Source organism: Jaculus jaculus, chromosome 15, assembly GCF_020740685.1.
Source record: "Jaculus jaculus isolate mJacJac1 chromosome 15, mJacJac1.mat.Y.cur, whole genome shotgun sequence".
Classification (NCBI taxonomy): domain Eukaryota; kingdom Metazoa; phylum Chordata; class Mammalia; order Rodentia; family Dipodidae; genus Jaculus; species Jaculus jaculus.
In genome coordinates, this window is record NC_059116.1 from 694066 (window position 1) to 715929 (window position 21864).

The 21864-nt window shown below is 39.2% G+C and overlaps 1 protein-coding gene across 2 annotated transcripts in view; it reads left to right on the top strand.

The window, feature by feature from the left end:
• Positions 1–21864, top strand: part of Rab27b (RAB27B, member RAS oncogene family) — a 184935-nt gene that overhangs the window by 150121 nt on the left and 12950 nt on the right. For both annotated transcript variants that reach the window (XM_045134600.1, XM_004654750.2), the window contains exons 3-4: positions 19837–20008; positions 21736–21821. In XM_045134600.1, coding sequence (XP_044990535.1) covers positions 19837–20008; positions 21736–21821 — 258 coding nt within the window. The remainder of the gene's footprint in view (positions 1–19836; positions 20009–21735; positions 21822–21864) is intronic.

A 21864-nucleotide genomic window follows, 5' to 3' on the forward strand; every position in this document is an offset into this window, starting at 1 on the left:
TACACATTAAATAAGAACCAGCACAGAGTATGCAAGTGTGGGGTTTGAAACAAATAGATATCCTTATAAAGCCACAATCCCTTTGAATAAAACATTAATTTATATTAAAATTATTTTAGTATATTTTATAATAATTATCAGGTATAAATATTTATAAAAACAATTTTTGTGTGTTTACATATGTGTGCAGGTGCATATGTGTGTATGTATGTATGTGTGCATGAGCATGTGGAGGTCAGAGGCTAATCTTGGTTGTTGTTCCTTAGTCTGCCATCCACCTTTATGACACAGAATCACTCATTGGTGTTAGACTAGCTGGCCAGAAAATCTGGGGATTTGCTTATCTCCACCTCCCCAGTGCTGGTATTACAAACATATGTCACCACATCTGACTTTTTAAAACTTAGATTTGGAGGCTCAAGTACTTATGCATGCAAGGCATGCACTTTACTGACTGAGCCATCTCTCCAGGCCTATCTCATTTCTGCCTAAAGAAGGAGTCATAAAATCTACATCATTTGTGGTTACTATTTTAGATATTAACAGGTGTTTAACTCATGATACATATTATATCTGAAGATGCTGTTATTTGAAATCAAAACAGATAAGTCCCCTTTTTTTCTTGTTATGGTTTGAATTGAAAAAGAAACTACTTTTTCCATTACATCTTCAGTGGCAGCTGGAAACTAATATGTGCATTCTGAGCAAAAGTCCTTTGATTTATTTGTTCATTGATTATAAAGATACAATAGTATCCAGAAGAGAACTTTTGAAGGATTTTTGAGTAAAATGTAAAACTATACCTAAGAATTAAGTAATATTTGATATTGAATGCTCATAATCATTTTACAATGGAATATGCATTGACACTTTAGTGAATTCAAAGAAATATTCCCTCAGCTGTTTACTAGGATATGTAACTAGGATATGATGGTATGACTATCTTTCACAATTGCAGTTTGTAAGTTTAAAGTAAATATTGAGAACACCTTTCTTTAAATAGGTCTTCTGCCCATTGTACTATTTTAGTAAAGCAATATCTATTATTTAAATATCTAATCATTAAAAAATATCAGAACTAAAATTTTGTTATCAACATTCTACAAAATTTGTTTCAACTGAAGCAAGAGGCCAGAATCGCTATGCATGATACACTTTATGCATCACAGTTGTTAACTAGAAAGCCTATGTAAATATGTGGTTTTTAAAATCTTACATTGTAACTGAATTCCACATATTTGGGGTCAGAAAAGGAACAGAGACATCAAGAAGATGAGGAAGGAGCTGAGAATGTAAGAGGAAAAGCTGGCATCCAGAGGATAACTGAGATGGGCCTGTTCTTTTCACCACCTCAATCTTCATGGAATGGAGGCCATTCCTCTATATAGTGCTACAGCCACTGACACCACAGCAAGGCCCAAGGTAGAGGATTTGATCCATCTGAAATATGATTTTTTTTGTATATTTTGTTGTTCCTCCTGATCTCTGTTCATCTGAAGCCCAAAGACAAAATTGTTGAGCTAACTCAGATATTTGGGTTATATTTCAGCCCAACAGTGTTTTTATTTTAAATTTTTTTGATTTTTTGAGGTAGAGTCTCACTTTAGTTCAGGCTGACCCGGAATTCACTATGTAGTCTCAGGGTTGCCTTGAACTCATGACGAACCTCCTCTGCCTCCTGAGGGCTGGGATTAAAGGTGTGAGCTACCACGCCCGGCTAAACAGTGTTTCTAAACACATCTGTTAGAGATTTGCTTGATTTCCATGGGTAACCATGAGCTTCAGACATAATGCTAGGCTTCTAATCTCATGATTTTCTCAGGAAAGTGATATCTAGGAGACATGTTGATATGGTGTTGAGATTGAGGAAAAAATAGTTGTTCACCTCCCTGACTCCTGATGAGTTTTAATGATGTAGTAGTAAGGGAATACATAAAATGCATTGATTCAAATGGATCAGCATTTATGAAGTCAGCCAAACTGTTTTAGAGCAGGGGTCCGCTTTTTTCCAATCATCATTACCAAGCCATAAGGTTATCATCAAGAATGCTTTGGGAGCAACTTAGATTTTAGTATATTTGAGTTAAGAAAGGAAATTTGCCCCATAGCACTCTATTACTTAGTATTGTATAGGAAATAAAGTTAAACTGGAGATATGTAGAAACCTATGGATCAAAAAATTATAGATATGATTGAATTTAGAAGATAATGTTGTAACAATAGAAAGGATATTCTAAGGAAAAAAGTGAATGATGATCAATAATGGACTATAGCTCAATATGAAGATAAAAATAAACTTTTGGGGCTGGAGAGATGGCTTAGTGGTTAAGCCTTGGTCTGGTTCCCTATTAAAAATGCTAACAAGGGGCTGGAGAGATGGCTTAGCGGTTAAGCACTTGCCTGTGAAACCTAAGGACCATGGTTCAAGGCTCGGTTCTCCAGGTCCCACGTTAGCCAGATGCACAAGGGGGCACACACGTCTGGAGTTTGTTTGCAGAGGCTGGAAGCCCTGGCGCGCCCATTCTCTCTCTCTCCCTCTGTCTTTCTCTCTGTGTCTGTTGCTCTCAAATAAAAAAAAAAAAAAAAAAAAAGAAAGAAATGCTGGTCTGTGTTCCTATACCTAACACACAAACATACACACACAAAATAAATAAGTAAAAAATAAAATAAAATAAAATAAACTTTTGAAGTCATACGACCTTTATTTTCATTTACTTTCTAAAGCATTCCATAAATAAATTGAAATATTACAATTTTGAAATATTAAGTAGGAAATAAATATCAAAATAGAAGGAATTAAGTAAAATCATGTGCAATATGAATTTCTAGAAGAAATAAATGACCAATACTGATTTACAACTTTGAAAATTAAATAGAATCAAGACTAATTGCAGCAATTAATTACCAAGTAAGAAAGAGAAAACATAAATAACTTAAAAACAGACTCCCGCAGAAAATCAAGAGGACAGGATGTTGCCATATAGCAATATTTCAAATGTTTAAAAATCAGATGTTTTTAATATTTAAACAATCCCATATAGGAGTGCTTTTATGTAATATAAAGTGAATATTACACAGACCTTAGAATAACATGTTTCAAAAATTAAGATGAGTATTACTTATAAATACTAATGAAACAATTAGGTAAAATAGACCCAAAAGTACACTTTTTAAATGATATAGAATGAACAATTGATATCTGAAAACTAGACAGAACCAAAATCCATCAATATGACGAGAAAGGATAGCAGACTGCCCAACACAGCTGCCAGGGCCTGGGAGACAATATAGAAGAACTGACAGTTTAAACACGAGTGCTACTCTTACTGCCAGCTTGACCACAGGCTCCAGGGAGATGGTGATAGACACTTACAACACTCAAACTCCTCAGTGCAGAGGTCCAGAAGGTGCAGACGCTCAACACTAAAGTTGATTTTTAACACACCTGACAAGGCTTGGGGGACATTTCAGAAGAGGGGGTAGAAAGATTGTAAGAGCCGTACAGTGGGAAGGAGTGTTCTGAGGCATTGTCCATGCAAGAGACTGACTGATGCATTCATAACCCCATTGTGAATACCAATAACCTCACTGAGGAGGACCTTCAGTGGAATGGTGCTGGTGGGGGTTCAGTGGAGAGGGAATATAAGAATAACATGAAAGGAATGTAACCAACACACATTTGTTTATACAGTAAAGTGCATAATAGTAAAAAAAAAAAAAAGGTTCTTTTCTGAACACAATGATATATTCTAGGCATGTTGTATCTGCATGTGGAATGTGGAAGCAGTTCAGCAGGCACACTAATAGTTTACTGGCTTTAAATTAATCTGTAGTTTAGATGTTATCCACAAGGAGGCTCAGGAAGAAAGCAAGACTAAATGGCTCTGGATGTGAATACTCCCTTGCTACTCAGAGTCTGTCATAAGGGAAAAGTGGAATCCTTCTCTGCTATAGAAAGGCAAAACTTTGAACCATCTCTGAGTCATCTGACCAGAAGAACAGGAATGAAACTTGACTGTTGCCTTGGTCTGGTTCCCTATTAAAAATGCTAACAAGGGGCTGGAGAGATGGCTTAGCGGTTAAGTGCTTGCCTGTGAAGCCTAAGGAACCCAGTTCGAGGCTCGGTTCCCCAGGTCCCACGTTAGCCAGATGCACAAGGGGGCGCATGCGTCTGGAGTTCGTTTGCAGTGGTTGGAAGCCCTGGCGCGCCCATTCTCTCTCTCTCCCTCTATCTGTCTTTCTCTCTGTGTCTGTCACTCTCAAATAAATAAATAATAATAAAAAAATACTGTTTAGAAACACAAACCTGAGAGTGTTCATTAAAAAAAAAAATGCTAACAAGGAGGCTGGAGAGATGGCTTGGCAATTAAGGCCCTTGCCTGCAAAGCCTAAGGACCCATGTTATACTCTCCAGATCCCATATAAGCCAGACACATGTAAGGTGACACAAGTGTGCAAGGTCACATATGTGCACAATGTGACACACACATCTGGAGTTCAATTATAGTGGCTTATGGACCTAGTGAACAAATTTTCTCTCTCTCTCTTGCATAAAAAAAAAAAAAGGCCAGTCTGTTGGGCTTGCCTCAAAAAAATTCTAACAAGAAAAGTTTGGGATGGCAGATCTTTGGGTGTTAATTCACTGTCTTCTCAGATTAAGGGCTGTCTGAATGAAACACAGCTTAGAGATTTCTATTTTGGTGTCCCTTCCTATGTGACAGGTGGCATGGACCAACAACATATTTTATTCAAAGTAAACTATTAAAACCAATGGATAGGGCTGGAGACATGGCTCAGCGGTTGAGCGCTTGCCTGTGAAGCCTAAGGACCCCAGTTCGAGGCTCGGTTCCCCAGGTCCCACGTTAGCCAGATGCACAAGGGGGTGCACGCGGGTCTGGAGCTCGTTTGCAGAGGCTGGAAGCCCTGGCGCGCCCATTCTCTCTCTCTCCCTCTATCTGTCTTTCTCTCTGTGTCTGTCGCTCTCAAATAAATAAATAAATAATAATTAAAAAAAAAAACCAATGGATAAAAATCAGAAGATTATTTCATTGAAGAAATGGCAGTTGAAAAACTCAGAATCTACTCACAGTGAATCAGCCAGGCTGCCAGTGCCCTCTAAATAGAAAGTACTGGAGAATTCTCAGTTTAAGACTTAGAGCAAGGATATTCATTATCCCTGTTTCTCTTTAAATCATATTGAGGTACTAGCCAGTAAGGTGAACAAGAGGAAAAATAAAAGCATAAGAATTTAAAAGAAAGAAGCAATTATCTATTAAGAAAAGCTATCCAGAGAACAATCACCTCCTACCAAATCAGATATCCAGTGACATAGAGGCTCCCAAGACCTCATCACTGAAGCAGACCTAAAATGAACCCAACATGACTCAGGGAAATTTGCAGAAGAGGGGACAGAAAGAATGTCAGAGCCGCACGTTGGGTCATGATACACAGAGACATTTCCTCCTACCCATAACTTATGTCTAACCCCACAATGCATGACCCATATACCCCAATAAGGAGGGTCCATGTGTATGGGGAAGGACAGGGAGGAGGCTAACAATGGTCCCAACTTGACTGTATTCACTGAGTACAAAACTAATAAAAAAGAAAGAAAAGCTAGCCTTAAAATATGTAAAATTAAAAATAATAAAACAATATTATGACAGAAACTTAAGCAAAATACAGGGTAAGTCAACCCACAAAAATCAAGTCTTTATATAAACAACAAAAAACAAAGGGTAGCAGCCTGAACTCTAAGTTATAAAACCAAATTTAAAAATATAGGTGTATGCTTAATAAAAATATCCACAACTAGCCGGGCGTGGTGGCGCACGTCTTTAATCCCAGCACTCGGGAGGCAGAGGTAGGAGGATCACCATGAGTTCAAGGCCACCCTGAGACTACATAGTTAATTCCAGGTCAGCCTGGACCAGGGTGAGACCCTACCTCGAAAAACCAAAAAAAAAAAAAAAAAAAAAAAATATCCACAACCTGTAGGGAAAGGTCCATAAATAATTGCTAAATCATAATTGAACAGTGTGTGGTGGTATCAGCCTGTAATCTTTTATTAAGAATGCTGAGAAGGAGGATCATGAGTTCAGGCTATTCAGGCTACATAGTACAATATATAACTAATAAATATGAATGAAAACTAATTAATTCTGCTTCAAATTGTGGTGAAAGAACCTTACTATGACTCAGAATTTGATTTCTAATCCCCCAAGTGACATCAGTACTAATAACAAAACTCCTCTATGTGACATAAATACCACAAGCAAACAGCCTGTCAGTTATTTACTCTTAAATAATAGAGTTTTCATGTCGCTAGTATGCAAAAAAACCTTCTAAAAGTAGAGTTGGGAGTATGTTTTAAATGAGCAAAAATTGTTTTCTACTCATAGAAAAGGAATTTATAATAACCCAATAACCCTTAAGCAGAAAAGAAACAGTCTTCATCATTGTAAGAGAAATGGATTAAAATAGCATTAATATATGAATTTTGACCTATCAAATTCTCAAAAGACTAAATTTTGATTATCTAGAGCTAAACCCAACACCAATAGTGCTAAGACAGTGAAAATCTTGTTTTACAGATACTTGTTAAATTACCTGTGAAGGTGTTATGATGTCTTATGTTTACTTTAAGATCATTTTATATAGGAGGATTTTAAGGTAGATGAAATAAGATTGGCCCTATTTTGGAATTGTAGAAGCTGGGTGATAGGTGTAAGGGGTTATATTACATCTCATAGTCCCTCTAATTTAGTATATACACTAAGCAAAAATGTTAATTTAGAGAAAAATAAAGATGAAAAATTATTCATTGGCTTAGAAATTAGTTTAATTAGTGAAATAATGATATATCAGTGCAGATATGTCCCTTTAAAGCTACTTTATGTTGGAATTTACACCCTTTAAAATAAGAGCAAGCCGGGTGTGGTGGCACACACCTTTAATCCCACACTTGGGAGGCAGAGGTAGGAGGATTGCCATGAGTTCGAGGCCACCCTGAGACTCCATAGTGAATTCCAGGTCAGCCTGGGCTAGAGTGAGACCCTACCTCGAAAAACCAAAAAATAAAATAAAATAAAATAAAATAAAATAAAATAAAATAAAATAAAATAAGAACAAGATGCACTTTAAAGATCAATGAATTCTAAGTTTATCTCTATTGTGTTTGATCCATTGTTGCCACCAAGTTCATATTGCTGGTAGAAATCATCCAACCAAGAACAGCTTGTGGGAAAAATGAGGTTTATTTTGGCTTACAGGCCCTAGGGGAAGCTCCATGATGGCAGGGGAAATGATGGCATGAGCAGAGGGTGGACATCACCCCCTGGCTCACATAAGGTGGACAAAAGGAACAGGAGAGTGTGCCAATCACTGGCTAGGGGAAACTGGCTATAACATACATAATCCTGCCCCCAACAATACACCCCCTCCAGGAGATATTAATTCCCAAATCTCTAGGAACCTAGTATTCAGAACTCCTAAGTTGATGGGGTCACCTGAATCAAACCATCAAATTCTGCCCCTGCCCCCCATAAACTGATATCCATACATGATGTAAAATACAATGTCATTGATGTATATTTACACATTTATTATTTTTAATATTACAGGGACATGATGTGCCCCTGTTAGCTCTTAAAAAATATTTTATTTTTGGGCTGGAGAGATGGCTTAGCACTTAGGCGCTTGCCTGTGAAGCCTAAGGATCCCGGTTCGAGGCTCGGTTCCCCAGGTCCCACGTTAGCCAGATGCACAGGGGGGCGCACGCATCTGGAGTTCGTTTGCAGAGGCTGGAAGCCCTGGAGCGCCCATTCTCTCTCTCCCTCCCTCTATCTGTCTTTCTCTCTGTGTCTGTCACTCTCAAATAAATAAATAAATAAAAATTAAAAATGTATATAAAAAATATTTTATTTTTAATTATTTATTTACTTATTTGAAAGGGAGGGGCATGCCAGGACCTCCAGCCACTGCAAATGAACTCCAGACACATGTGCCACCTTGCACATCTGGCTTATGTGGGTACTGGGGAGTTGAACTGTGGTTCTTTGGCTTTGTAGGCAAGCACCTTAGCCACTATGCCATCTCTCCAGCCCCTATATTTTACCTGTACCTTCCACATATACCCTTATTCATTAATTCCAAGTAGCCTTTAGGAAAAAAAATATACCACAATAGGTCTACCTATAAAATATTTCTATAAAATCCACTAAATAAAATTTATATTTTAAAAAAGTGTTCCCTTTCCCCAGAAACATATGTTTTTGTTTCACTGAAGCATAGACTAAAAGCCCAGTGATTCACTGATCCATAATTTAATTCTAACCTTGTAGATATAAATTTAGCTATTAGAAGCAATATTTCAAGGTCACTAAGTGAGAACCATTATTGGGCTGTCTTCACACAATGAAGCTATGAGAGCCTCACAAGTTAAAACATACTCCTGTAGCCCCATACAGTAAACCAAATAAAGGTTAACTTGGAAATAGTAAACAGCTGTCCATCTTGTGTTTGACAGACTTATTTTATTGAAATTATCTGCACTGAATATAAGAAGTATCACTAGTGCTTTCCTTACTATTTTTTAGCTCTCTAAAATGCCTTGAGTATTAAATTGCTCTTTATTAACTTAATAAGTTGAAGCCATAAGGTCACAGCTTATCACAAAATTCTTGAGATTGTTATTTGGTAGACTTGCAAAGAGCAACAAAGTCTATTATACCTGTACTCGAGTCATTGATACCTCACTGTATCTCTTAAAATGTTTTTATTTCATTTTATTTATTTTCAAGCAGATTAGATAGATGATAGATAGATAGATAGATAGATAGATAGATAGATAGATAGATGATAGATGATAGATGATAGATGATAGATGATAGATGATAGATGATAGATGATAGATGATAGATGATAGATGATAGAGAATGGGCACAAAAAGGCCTCCAGACACTGCAAACGAACTCCAGTTGCATGTGCCACTTTGTGCATCTGGCCTTACATGGGTGCTAGGGAATCAAACTGGGTCATTAGGCTTTGCAGGAAAGCACCTTAACCACTGAACTGTCTGTCTCTCCAGACCCTCACTGTATCTCCTGTTAAGCCTCCTCTAGAAAGGCAAGGAGTGTGTGATTAACACCAGCAAATAAGAAGTGCAAGTGAGTATGTGTTAGATGAAACAAATGTAGGCTTCCCTGGAGCAACCTTGTTCTGATCTCCAACCTGTTTATGTGATAACTTTATACGCTCTCTTCCAGCTCAAATCTTATCTGCAAAAAGTCCAGTTCCCAATGCTTTGTCTTTCCCAAAGTTTTCTGGCAGTTCTTCTGAAGATATAAAAACACTATATTTGGGGAAGATTTTTGTACTCTTGTGCAACTTAAAATAAAAACGTGAGCTATGGAAGCCAAACCCAGAAAGCACCACAGTGGTCATTAATCTAGACACTCATCTCAGAAAAAATAAAATTCAAATGCACAATTTGGATAGACATTTCTAGCAAATGCTCACAAGGTTAATTTCATTAATCATGACATTTTTCATTGGCTTGAATGGCTTAAATAGATTTATGTATTCAAAAATATGCATTAGGCTCCTGTGTTGAACTCTGTGGATCCAGCAATGGACAAAAGAGATATAACTTCTACATTCATAAATCTTATAGTGAACAGGAATAGGATTTTGGGAAAAACAGAAAATGGGCAAAATCAGCAGTGAAAATTATGTTCCTGCTCATACAAAGGAGAAAATATTCTATCATTATAGAATGAACATATTTCTACCTCTACCTAATTTTTTCATCACTAACTATGATAAAAAAGAGTGACAAATTTCACTGTTAGGAATTAGTTATTAATCCTGAAAGTCATTTGAACACTGATAGTAGACCCTGTGATTGCTTGAGGTTCTCTTCATTCAGCATAGGCAGTGGATATTTTATATCTTTTCCTGCTCATCCCAGCTCCTTGCTATCCTGTGAAGAGCTCTCAGGGTGGCATCTTAGTCTCTGCATGGCTGGACTTTGTGGCATAGCTATTAACACTGATAATGACAGATTTATACATGTTCCCTGAAACATTTCAGTCTTCTGGCTTTTTCTTTCTTTCTAAGCACATAGAACCAAGAACCAACAAGATTATCAATCTTTGTGCAGGAATAAACAATGCTGTTACAACTTTTCTCTTTTTTGATCTTTTACAGGTCAATTTTTAGCCCAGTTCTTAGAAAAGGAAACCTTGCAAAGGCTTTTATTTTTTGTGGTGCTGTGTTTACCATGACAGGTTTAGAATATCTAGGTCAACCATTTTAGGTCTCAGAACATAATGTAATAATAATAAAAAAAAAAACTGAACAACACACACACACACACACACACCTCAAAGAGGAGACATAATATTTCCCAGAGAAATTAAAAGGCACACCATCTAATACCTACCTTAATATATCAAATGGCATATTGGAGACACTTTAATAAAGGTTTTCCTCTATGGTAAGCTTTGTATTAATTTCATGTGGTATTTGTATCAAATGCCACCAAGTGTCTACCACCTTTCATTTACAAAACAGAGGCAGGGTAAGGCACAGTGAAATTGATCTGTTACTAACATTGCTCACTCTAGATTAGAACTAGGAGGCAGACCTTGTATTGCCCCAGGCAAGTTATGTGCAATTAGTAGAGAGTCAATTGGCTGTGAGTAAGGAACACATGGTAGGTCATGTAGCTGGCAAGTGGTTAATAGTTTCATTTTATAATTGAGAACTAAACTCCCATGTAATGGTTCTATAGCTGTAACCTTTCCTCTGATTCCTCCCTATGTAATAAAATCATATGCTAGGTTGTTTTGATCCATTAGATCTCTTTTTTTAAAAAAAATTTATTTATGTATTTATTTATTTGAGAGCGACAGACACAGAGAGAAAGACAGATAGAGGGAGAGAGAGAGAATGGGTGTGCCAGGGCTTCCAGCCTCTGCAAACGAACTCCAGACGCGTGCGCCCCCTTGTGCATCTGGCTAACGTGGGACCTGGAGAACCGAGCCTCGAACCAGGGTCCTTAGGCTTCACAGGCAAGCGCTTAACCACTAAGCCATCTCTCCAGCCCAGATCTCTTTTTTAAGCTTTTATTTATTTATTTATTTGAGAAAGAAAGAGAAAGAGAGAGAGAGAAAGAGAGGGAGGGAGAGAATGGGTGTGCCAGGGTCTCTAGCCACCGTAACAACAACATCTACAACAATAAAGCCTTGCTAAAATATTTAGAATTAACTAAACTTAGAACTAGTTACTTCTAGCCAGTCACCTAATGCACATTTTCAAAGAGGAATTCTGTTTCCATAATTGACTGTGCCCCATGACTAAGGAAAGCTAATTGTTTATTTATATTGCTATTTATTTTAATGTATGCACATGTGTTAATTTGTGTAGGTGAAATATGCTTGTATATATCTGTGCATGTGTGTGGAGACCAGAGGAAAACCTCGTGAATTATTCTGAGGAATGTCATAAATCTTTCTTGAAACAGTGACTCTGCTTAGTATGGAGCTTACCAGTTATGCTAGTTTATCTGTCTAGTGAACTCCCAGGCATCCACCTATCTCCACCTTCCTAGTGCTAGGACTAGAGGCACATGCCACCATGCTCTGCATTTTTACGTGGATAATGGAGATTGAACTCAGATCTCCAACCTTATCACTCAAACATTTTATTGACTCTGCAATCTCCCCAGCTCTAGTTTTTTTAAATTTAATTTAATTTTATTTGCAAGCAGAGAGAGATAGAGAGAAAGGAGACAGACAGAGGGAGAATGGGTGGGCCAGGGCCTCCAACCACTGCAAACAAACTCCAGATGCATGCACCCCCTTGTGCTTCTGGCTTACGTGAGTACTGGGGAATTGAACCTGGGTTTTTTGTCTTTGCAGCCAAATGCATTAACTGCTAAGACATCTCTCCAGTCCCCCAGCTCTAGTTTTAAAAAATATTTTATTTATTTATTTCAGAGAGAGAGAGAGAGAGAATATAGGTGTACCAAGGTCTCTAGCCACAGCAAATGAACTCCAGGCACATGTGTCACCTTGCACATCTGGCTTTATGTAGGTACTAGAGAATTGAACCTGGTTTCTTTGTCTTTGCTGGCAAGCACCTTAAGTACTAAGGCACCTCTCCGGCCCCCAGTCCCCAGCCCCAGATCTAGATATTGATGGCTGCTATACATCTCTTTCTGAGCAATGTACATATTTTGTGTAGATAGTTTAAAAGAATATATTCATAGTTATAAAAACTCCATCCTGATAGTTACACTCAGCAAAGAATACAAATTATTGAGGAGGAAAATTTAAGAAGATATATATATATGTGTGTGTATGTATGTATGTATATATATATATACACATATATATATATCAGAAAAATTGTTTTCACCTGGGACCTGGCTGATGTGCAAGGGGTGACTCATCTGCTAAAGAGTTCGCTATCTTTTCTTGTCTTGTTGATAGATTTTGGTTGTCTTCTATTCTCCCTGCCTTTTGAAAAAGAAAAACAGATTCTCCAACAGAGAGTGAGATCAGCATAGGTAAAAGGGGATAAGCATTGGTAATTTAGAGAGATTTTGATGGGTGTAGTCTCTCTTTTGGTCAGAAATTAGTGGGATCTTCTGGGTAGAGTCCATAATCTTGGTCTCTACAGGATTCTGACTTGGTTCCCCGTTCCAGCTATGGATTGCTTTCCATTGAGCAGATCTTTTAGCCAATCAGAAAGCCATTGGTTACCTACCCAGGTTGGGGGCCACCATTGCATAGGTGTGTAATCTCCTCAGGCTAGTTGCTTTCATATAGCAGTGTTTCCTCCCTGCTGGCTCACAATGTTGTCGTCCATTTTCCCTCCAGCAGCTCAAGTAGCACTTTCCAGCACTAAAGGGCTAACCATCTGGGAACTGACTTTCTTGCAGATTCCAGTCAGATCTCTTAATGTTCTGTGTCAGCAGTATATGGTGTCTTTAGCGATAGGGTCTTACCTTTTACCTAAGGTGGGTAATCAAGTGCTTTGACAGAAGCCTGTCTTGTTTTGGGAATGTTGTAGGATCTCTTTGATCAACAGCTCAGTGTGTGTTGTAATCAATTTCTGGTACTGGGATTTATAAGCTAGAGCTAAATGTTTTATTAGGCTTCATAAGACCCTCTCCAGGGCCTTTCTTACCAGATAGTCACCCCATACACCTACTGGGGAATATAACTTTTATTCTACTATCCAGGAAGAAGATATCTATGGTACCTATTCATTTTGGATCTAGTTTTGTGTGTATCTCCCCAAACCCTTCCATTCCCCTACCCCCAGACCATTCTATCCCCATTATCCTCCCCTTGAGTTGCCTTGCAGGCAAGCCTGCAAATCAAGTTGTTCCAGGCTAGGAACCACAGATGAGGGAGAACATACTGCACTTGTCTTTCTGTGCTTGTGTAAGTTCACTTAGTATGATGTATTCCAAGTTCATCCATTTTCATACAAATTTCATTATATCATTTCTCATTCCATTGTGTAAATGTACCACATTATGAGTCCACAGGCCCTGAGCACATTGGTACTTCACCTGGTCGCAGCACACAGGCCTGTACCTCACCTGCTGTGAGCACACAGTGCCCATAACAGCTTTATGCATTTTGGACAAAAAAATATTCATATGCCTTCTACTATGATAAGATAAAATAATTTTTTAAAAAATTATTTATTTGCAAGCAGAGAGAGAGATAGAAGAGAGACAGAAAGAAAGAATAGATACTCAAGAGCCTATAGCTGATACAAATGAATTCTAGAAGCATGTGCCACTTTGTGCATCTGTTTTTATGTGGGTACTGGGGAATCAAGCCTGAGTTGTTAGGCTTTTCAGGGAAGCACCTTAACCACTAAGCAATCTCTCCAGCCTCTGATTAAATCATTTTTTTATAACCCATGAATCATAAAGTTGATATAAATATCAAATCCTTGACTTAAACTTAACAGAGGAAACTTCACCACGAGTAATGGATGGACCCTCCTCATTGGGGAATATGGGTTGTGCATCATGGGTTTAGCCATCAGTTATGGGTAAAAGGCAATGTCTTTGTGCAAAATGTCCCAACATGTGGCTCTAACAATCTTTCTGTCCCCTCTTCCATGAATTTCCTTGAGCCATGTTGGGTTTGTTTTAGGTCTACTTCAGTGATGACGCCTTGGGAGCCTCTGTGTCTCTGGATATATGGTTTGGTAGGAGTTGAGTGTTCTCTGTGTCTCTTTCCTTCACCCTTGTGCTGACACCAGGTTCACCAAGAAAGCTGTACTCATGCTCATTTCCCCAATTGCTCTATGGTTTCAGGTGGGGCTCTGGTGAGGTGCAATAGGCTGATTCTCTCCTGCAGAAGGGGGAGAACAGGGGGAGGCTAACAATGGAACCAACATGGCTGTATAGACACTGTTTGCATAACTACTACTACTACTACTACTAATAATAATAATAATAGTAATAATAAAGAGTAATGGATGGTATCACTGAATTGTGAGTGCTGCTCCTTAGATTCATGTGACTTAAGTGTGAGCTCACTCTCACTCAGTAAGTGTATCAGAAAAGCCAGGAAGAAAGGACCTGTACCACCATTCTCCCAACAGGACAAATTAGCAGAATGACCATAGCTATGCCATGTAATAGTTCTTCCTTTCTCTGGACATCTGGCAAATATTCTATTCTTCAGCCAAACACAGATGTGTTGACAATAGAGGTTTCTGTGTTTTAAAAATGATTAATAAACATTACTTTTGAAGGATTAAAAATGCATGTTTTTATAAGTTCTCATACTAGTTGTTAAGTTTTTAAAACCAGAAAAGAAATATTTTGTGAGTAAATAATAGAAAATTACTCCTGAATTAGGTGTAAATATTTTATTTTCTTCCATTATCCATGCAGCTTGGTTCTCTCCTTAGCATTTTTGCTTCATTTTGGAGGAGGATTTGTTTCCATGTCCTCTTCCTAGCACCTCCCTCCTAATCCACAATACTGATTTAAAACAAACATATATTGTTGTTTTGGAAATAACTTTTTTTTTTTCATTTTTAATCCTATGTGACACAATAGAGAAAGACTTGTACTAATGAGTTGATAGTCTTACCTCACTCCTGAAGCTGCCTTGACCAAGTTAATTCAGAATTTTAGCCTTGTAAGTGAAATGTATGTTGGATTTTGATAGGACACATGTGGGCTCCTTCCAGGTCAGGTAGTGCCAAGGGAAGGACCAGGCCTACTGGTTCCTCCCTAGGGGTTGAGGTGATGATGAACGTTGGACGACTCAGAAACCTCTCCTGGCCACCGGATGAAAACCACACTGAGTTGGGAGTCTTTTCAATGCAGGAACTCGCAGAAACAACTCGCTTTATTACTCTGAGCAGTTGCCTATATCATGTTGGGGATGAAGGTGAGGATTTTAGGATAGGGGCAGAGGTAAGGGCCAATAGTAAACTTTAACTATTGAAATGGTAATTACAATTGCCACGCGGAGGTAGCAGGCCAGAAACCATTAGGCGTCTTGCTGAGTCATAGCTGGCCAGAGACATGTTGCCAAACTTTAGCGAGGCTCAGGAAGTCCCATTAGGCCTCATGCCTGGGCCTTTCAGGGCCCAATATCTCCCCCTTTTGTTTTTGTAAGAGCATTAGTTACTGTGGCCCCGTCTTAGGTTGTCCCCCTCTCGGCATCTTACCCGTCATTGAGTACCAGCTATTTAGCTCACTGAGTACCCACTCCATGGCCTGTCTTAGGTTGTCCCCTCTGGGGATCTTACCCATCATTGGTCACTTGGAGGGTAGGGGAGGTGGCAGTGGGTCATCTGAGGAACTTATTTCCTGAGTTTCCAGCCTGTGATATCTTGACTTGATGAAGTTTTATGGCCTCTAGCTGCTGGTGACTAAATTGTGTAATTTTGTTAATTACACAAGGCCTGACAGTGAGGATAAGGAGGAGGGGAAGGAGGGGGAGGGGTCCAGGTAGAGGGAAGAGGTAGGGTAAGAAGTCATGTAGGCCCGTTCGCAGCAGGGCGTCCTGGGGGTCCTGTCGCCTCCTCTCCAAGTCTTCCTGGAGCCTCTTAATCTTGTCCTGGACGATTCCCTATTTATTGGTATAAAAGCAGCATTTTTTTTTTTTTGTAAAAACAAACATATGCCTCCCTTTTTGGATGTTATTGGGTCTAGTCCTCTCCTGTTTTGTAGGACTACCTTAGCCAGGGAATCTAGCTTCCAGAAATGATATCTACATCTGGGATTAAGCTGTCTCGGGCACAAGGCCTGTCCAATTGGTGGGTAGAAAGTTATAGGCCATCTCGCCTCCACAAATATAAGCCATTCCAAAAGGTGGGCAGTGTTGAGCACTGGGCTCAGTTGTGATAAAAGTACATAAGGAAGGATGAATGTATCCCACGTCTATAGTGCAATTATTAGGGGAAGGCGGGGCCCAAATGCCCAGAGGAAACATTGGGAAAAGCTGGATGGGGATGGGGAAGGTGGCTGAGCAGTTTTTTTAAGGACACATGGACAACTGTAATGTAATTAGCCAGAGAGGCCCAGATTGGAGGCAAAGCCAGCAATCCTCTGTAAGGAAGGGAGTTATTTAGTTTAGCAGGGTGAAGGACAATTTTAGGAACAGTACTCAGGGCAGGACACTACCTAGAGAAGTGATTGTTAGTGTCCCCTTGTTGGGACAAATATTTTAGGTCTCTCACTGGTACCCAAATGGGTCTTTTTTCATCTTGAGGGAAGACACATCCAGACCCTCTCCCTGCTGTGAGGAGCGGATCAGGCCCTCTCCAGGCCCCAGTCAATGGGTCCCTCCATCTTATCCAGATAGAACTGTATATAACAGATGAGGACCAATGCTTTTGAAAAGGGGATAATTGCTTATTTTCTTTAGAAAAGTTTAAAATGTTTAGGGTAAATAATGCCCTTTTTAGTTGGTCATGTGGGGGTAAGGATTCCCCTTTTGTTTTTGTAATTGAGACTTGAGAGTCTGATTATATCTTTCAACTATAGCTTGGCCCGGGGGGTTGTATGGGATGCCTGTGGAATGTGAGATTTTCCAGGTCTGGAGAAAATCTATAAAGGCCTTGCTTATGAAGCAGGGGCCATTATCTGTTTTAGTTTGATCAGGCAGCCCAAGAGTGGCAAAACATTGAAGCATATGACTACTGGCATGTTTAGATTTTTCCCTGGCATGTGCCAATGCCCAGCAGGCGCGGGAGAAGGTATGAACTGAAAGAAAAATATACTTAAGCTTTCCAAATGGAGAATAGTGTGTGACATCAATTTGCCAAAGATGATTAAGGCAGAGCCCTCGAGGATTGTTTCCTGTATTTTGAAGTGGGGGTACTTGGAGGAAAGGCTGACAGGACATACAAGTCCAGACAATTTTTTTAAGGTTCTTGACTGGTACCTGTGGAAACCTGTGCTTGAGACCTCTCCAGTTGACATGGGTCAATAAGTGGAAGCGTGTAGCTTCTGTAATAGTATCACATTGAGGCATAGAAGCCATTTTATCAGCCAAATTGTTTCCTTGAGAGAGAAATCCTGGTAAGTTTGGATGACCCCTGAGATGTTGAAGAAAAATGGGATTGATTCTTTGTTTGAGTAGGGAACAAGCTTGAATCATCAAAGGAGATGTAGGGTTGGAGTCCATACTAATTTGGGCCTCAACCAGGTTGGGTAATAAATTAACAACATAAAGGCTGTCAGAAAATAAGTTAAATGGCTCTTGAATAGTGTCCAAAGCTAGAATGACGCAAATAGTTCTTTGAATTGTGCTGACCCCTCAACCTCCTGGGAGACTGACTTTATGGGGATAGGCTCTTTTTCCTATTTTAAGGGAGGGTAAATGGCTAGGGAAGTCCCTAGGTGCCCTCCATTGGTAAACACGGTAAGAAAGTCATGGTTAGGTTGAGAAAGAAAAAGCCTGGGGGCCTTCCATTCTAACCTGGAGAAAGAACCCATCCATTTGTGTGGGCCATAATGGCAATCAATTTTACCTAGAAACCTCTTGAGAGCCATAGCAACTCTGTTATTATTTCTCTGAAGCCCAGTGCCCTGACCTGGTCACTGTACGGGTCAGGTATAGCCACCTGTTGAGTGCCTGTAGCATATTGATCAGAGATACTGGAGAGCATCCCAAAAGTTATCGGCACAGGGGTGCTGTTGACTTTGGTTTCGTTCTGCCTGTGTATGGCACTAATCTTTAAAAAGGGCACACCACTTAATGTATAGGGGACCCAACAAGACAGTCCTGACTAGATTTTTCCAATCTTGGGTTGTACAAAGTTGATGAGAAAGTCCCTGTAATAGGGTCCCATCCCAAGGAGAGTTGGGTCCATCTTCCAAGACCACCTTTTAAAGCTCTTTAAGGTCCCGAGCTTCCCACGGATACCAGGCAGCAGGGTGATTGCCCCCAGGATTTAGATTGATGGGAAATAAAAAAGTAGCTTTATTTTCTGGTGGCTTGGAGACCAAATATGAAGGAGAGGCTGAGGGGGTCCAGAAAGGGTTAGTAGATGGAGGAGGTGGAAGAGGTCCCCCAGAAAGCCAGGGAGCACTCTCAAAGGGATTGAGTGAGGAGTATAAAGATGTACCCTTTTCTGGGTTTTTTAAAGCTGTATCTCCAGGAGGAGTAGCCAGATCAGGCTGTATACTATTTTTTTCCTCTGTCTTTTGTTTATGTTTGATTGACCTTGGAGGGAAGCAGTCCTTGAGGGCCGAGATCATAGGGAGAACCCCTGAGGTGGGGTATTTGAACCTTCTCCACATGTGCCTGACAAACAAGGGCCTCTATCCTGTCCCACGTGTCCCAATCAAAGAGATTTCCTTCCGGCAGCCATGGTGCCAGCTTGAAAAGGCAATCCCAGGTCTGTTGAGCCTGATTATCAGTCAAATTAAGCCCTCTACTCTTTAGGAGTGCCCTGAAAGATTCTAAGGCAGGATTGGATTTAGAGGTAGACTGTCCCTTATTATAAAGTTGAGAGAGAGATGTCCATGAAACTAGGGCAATAGCAACCCACATACACATGAGTATAATACAACCAGAAGGATCCAAAAGATAGGTAAACATGTTGTACAAAAGCCACATATGCAGCTTGTCTGCGAAATAAAAGAGAAAGGAAAGAGAAAGAGAATGAAGAGATGTTGACAAGTAAGTACAGGTTATAGAAGCAAAGTTTAGTGCACTAAATATGAAGACTACCTCATAACTCATGAGGGTACACTCACCCGCACACACCAATTACCTCCTCAACGACTGCCTGTCACGGGGTGCACTAGTCTGTCGGGGTCCCAGAGCCCCACGTTGGGTGCCAGATGCGGGGCTCTTTCCTGGTCAGCTAGTGCCGAGGGAAGGACCAGGCTTGCTGGTTCCTCCCTAGGGGTTGAGTAGATGATGAATGTTGGATGACTCAGAAACCTCTCCTGGCCACCGGAGAAAAACCACACTGAGTCAGGGGTCTTTTCGATGCAGGAACTCGCAGAAACAACTCGCTTTATTACTCTGAGTAGTTGCCTATATCATGTTGGGGATGAAGGCAGGGATTTTAGGATGGGGGCAAAGGTAAGGGCCAATAGTAAACTTTAACTATTGAAATGGTAATTACAATTGCCACGTGGAAGTAGCAGGCCAGAAACCATTAGGTGTCTTGGTGAGTCATAGCTGGCCAGAGACATGTCGCCAAACTTTAGCTAGGCTCAGGAAGTCCCATTAGGCCTCATGCCTGGGACTTTCAAGGACCAACAGAAACATGGGAAATCAACAGTATTTGTGACATTCTTATTTTTCCTCTCCTGCATAGGCCAACCACGACTATCACTATGACTGATGGAGACTATGATTATCTGATTAAACTCCTAGCCCTTGGAGACTCAGGGGTGGGGAAGACAACATTTCTTTATAGATACACGGATAATAAATTCAATCCCAAATTCATCACTACAGTAGGAATAGATTTTCGAGAAAAACGTGTGGTGAGTGTTTATCTCTACTGGTATCCTTGTTGTTTGTTTCTTATACAGGATAAGAATTAGAAAGTTTCATTTATTGCAATATAAAGTGTCTGCCATTTATCACATGAAACTCACAATTGAATTTGAGAATATTATTTACTACTTTTGACTATAAATAACATTTTGCTAGTAAAATATTGAGTGATACTATCTCTTGTCTTAAAAAATATACAAGGCAAGCCAGGAGTGGTAGTGCACTGCTTTAATCCCAGCACTTGGAAGGCAGCGGTAGGAAGATCACCATGAGTTCAAGGCAACTCTGAGACTACATAGTGAATTTCAGATCAGCCTGAGCTAGAGTGAAAAAAAAAAACCCATATTGAATATACATATATTATACATGTTGCCTTGTGTGTGTGTGTGTGTGTGTATCATAACCAAAAAGGCAACCAAAGTAAATAGTTTTTGGATTTGTGGATAATGTTTTTTCTATGAATTCTTTAGGAGTCTTTTAAATTTTGGTTTGTTAATGTAGAATTATAACTTTTTTGACCTGAGTGAAATTACTCTTAATGAAACCAAATATTCCTTTCTTCACTTTTAATAAAGAGGTTTAAAGTATGACTGGCAAATTGTTTAAAAAAGAGATTTGTAAGTTCTTGATACATTTTTATTTATGTGTAGCTTTAGCCATCAATCATAGGCTTCTTATGAACAGAATGTGAGACGAATCCATGAATCCATGCTATTTTCCATGATAAGGGAGTCTAAGTGAGAATCACAGCACTACTTCCTCCTTCTATGCTAGACACTAGTGACAGGAAGGATGGTATTATGACATGTGAGACATGTAGCATAGGCACATAAGCTTAGCCATATTTCCTGCCACCCATAGTATTCTTGACTGCCAACATGACTGCAGCTTCCAGTTGATGTTACAAATCTAATTATTGCTTGAGACTTCGGGGGAAAACCCCAAAGGAAATGTCTAGTAGAAGGCCATTGCCTGAGAAGTTAAATTTACCTTATCTAAAAGCCAATAAGCTGTTTATTAGTTTTGCTTCCACTACCTCCAGGATCATTCTGGCTTTTCCCCATCCCAATGTTCCCACTATCTGGGTAGAAATCCTTGTAAAAAGAATTTCATTTAAAATATTTCACTAAGCCTTTAAACTTCTCTAAAACGACTCTGAAGAAGTGGCTAGTAAAGAGAGGTTTTAAATGTCCTGAGTCAACTTACTGAGGAATTTTGTATACATATTATAGCTAAGTCATTTAGAAAATCCATCCATTATAAAGGATATTCAGACATTTGCAAAGCAAATTTTTATTTAAAAGTGTTTTCCATTTGGAATTTCAGACAAGTTTACGATAATTGTAAAGTCATAAAACATAATACTTTTCAATTTGGTGATAAGAAAATTAGACTCAAAGAGATTAAATGAATTGGTATTTGAACCTAGACCTTGTGCTTTAAGTGTGATGCTTACTGCCTCCATGAGGAAATGACAGAAGGTGTCTAATTTAAGTTTTCAGTATGCCTAAATTGTGTTGAAAATCTTACTGTACTTGACATTTAAAAGTGAGATGTATGAGATACTTCTGAGAAAACATAAATATTTATTCTGCACTATGAACTTTGATTATAGTACTCAAGTAAAACAAACAAACGTATTGAATGAACCCAGAGAACTAGAATCTTGACAAAAATCATAGAAAAATTAATTGAGAAGAATTGTGTTTTCCAGGCTTATAACACACAAGGACCAAATGGATCTTCAGGGAAAGCGTTTAAGGTACATCTGCAGCTTTGGGACACTGCTGGACAAGAGCGGTAATGGGAAATTACTTAATTTCTAGATTTATAAAACTTAAAG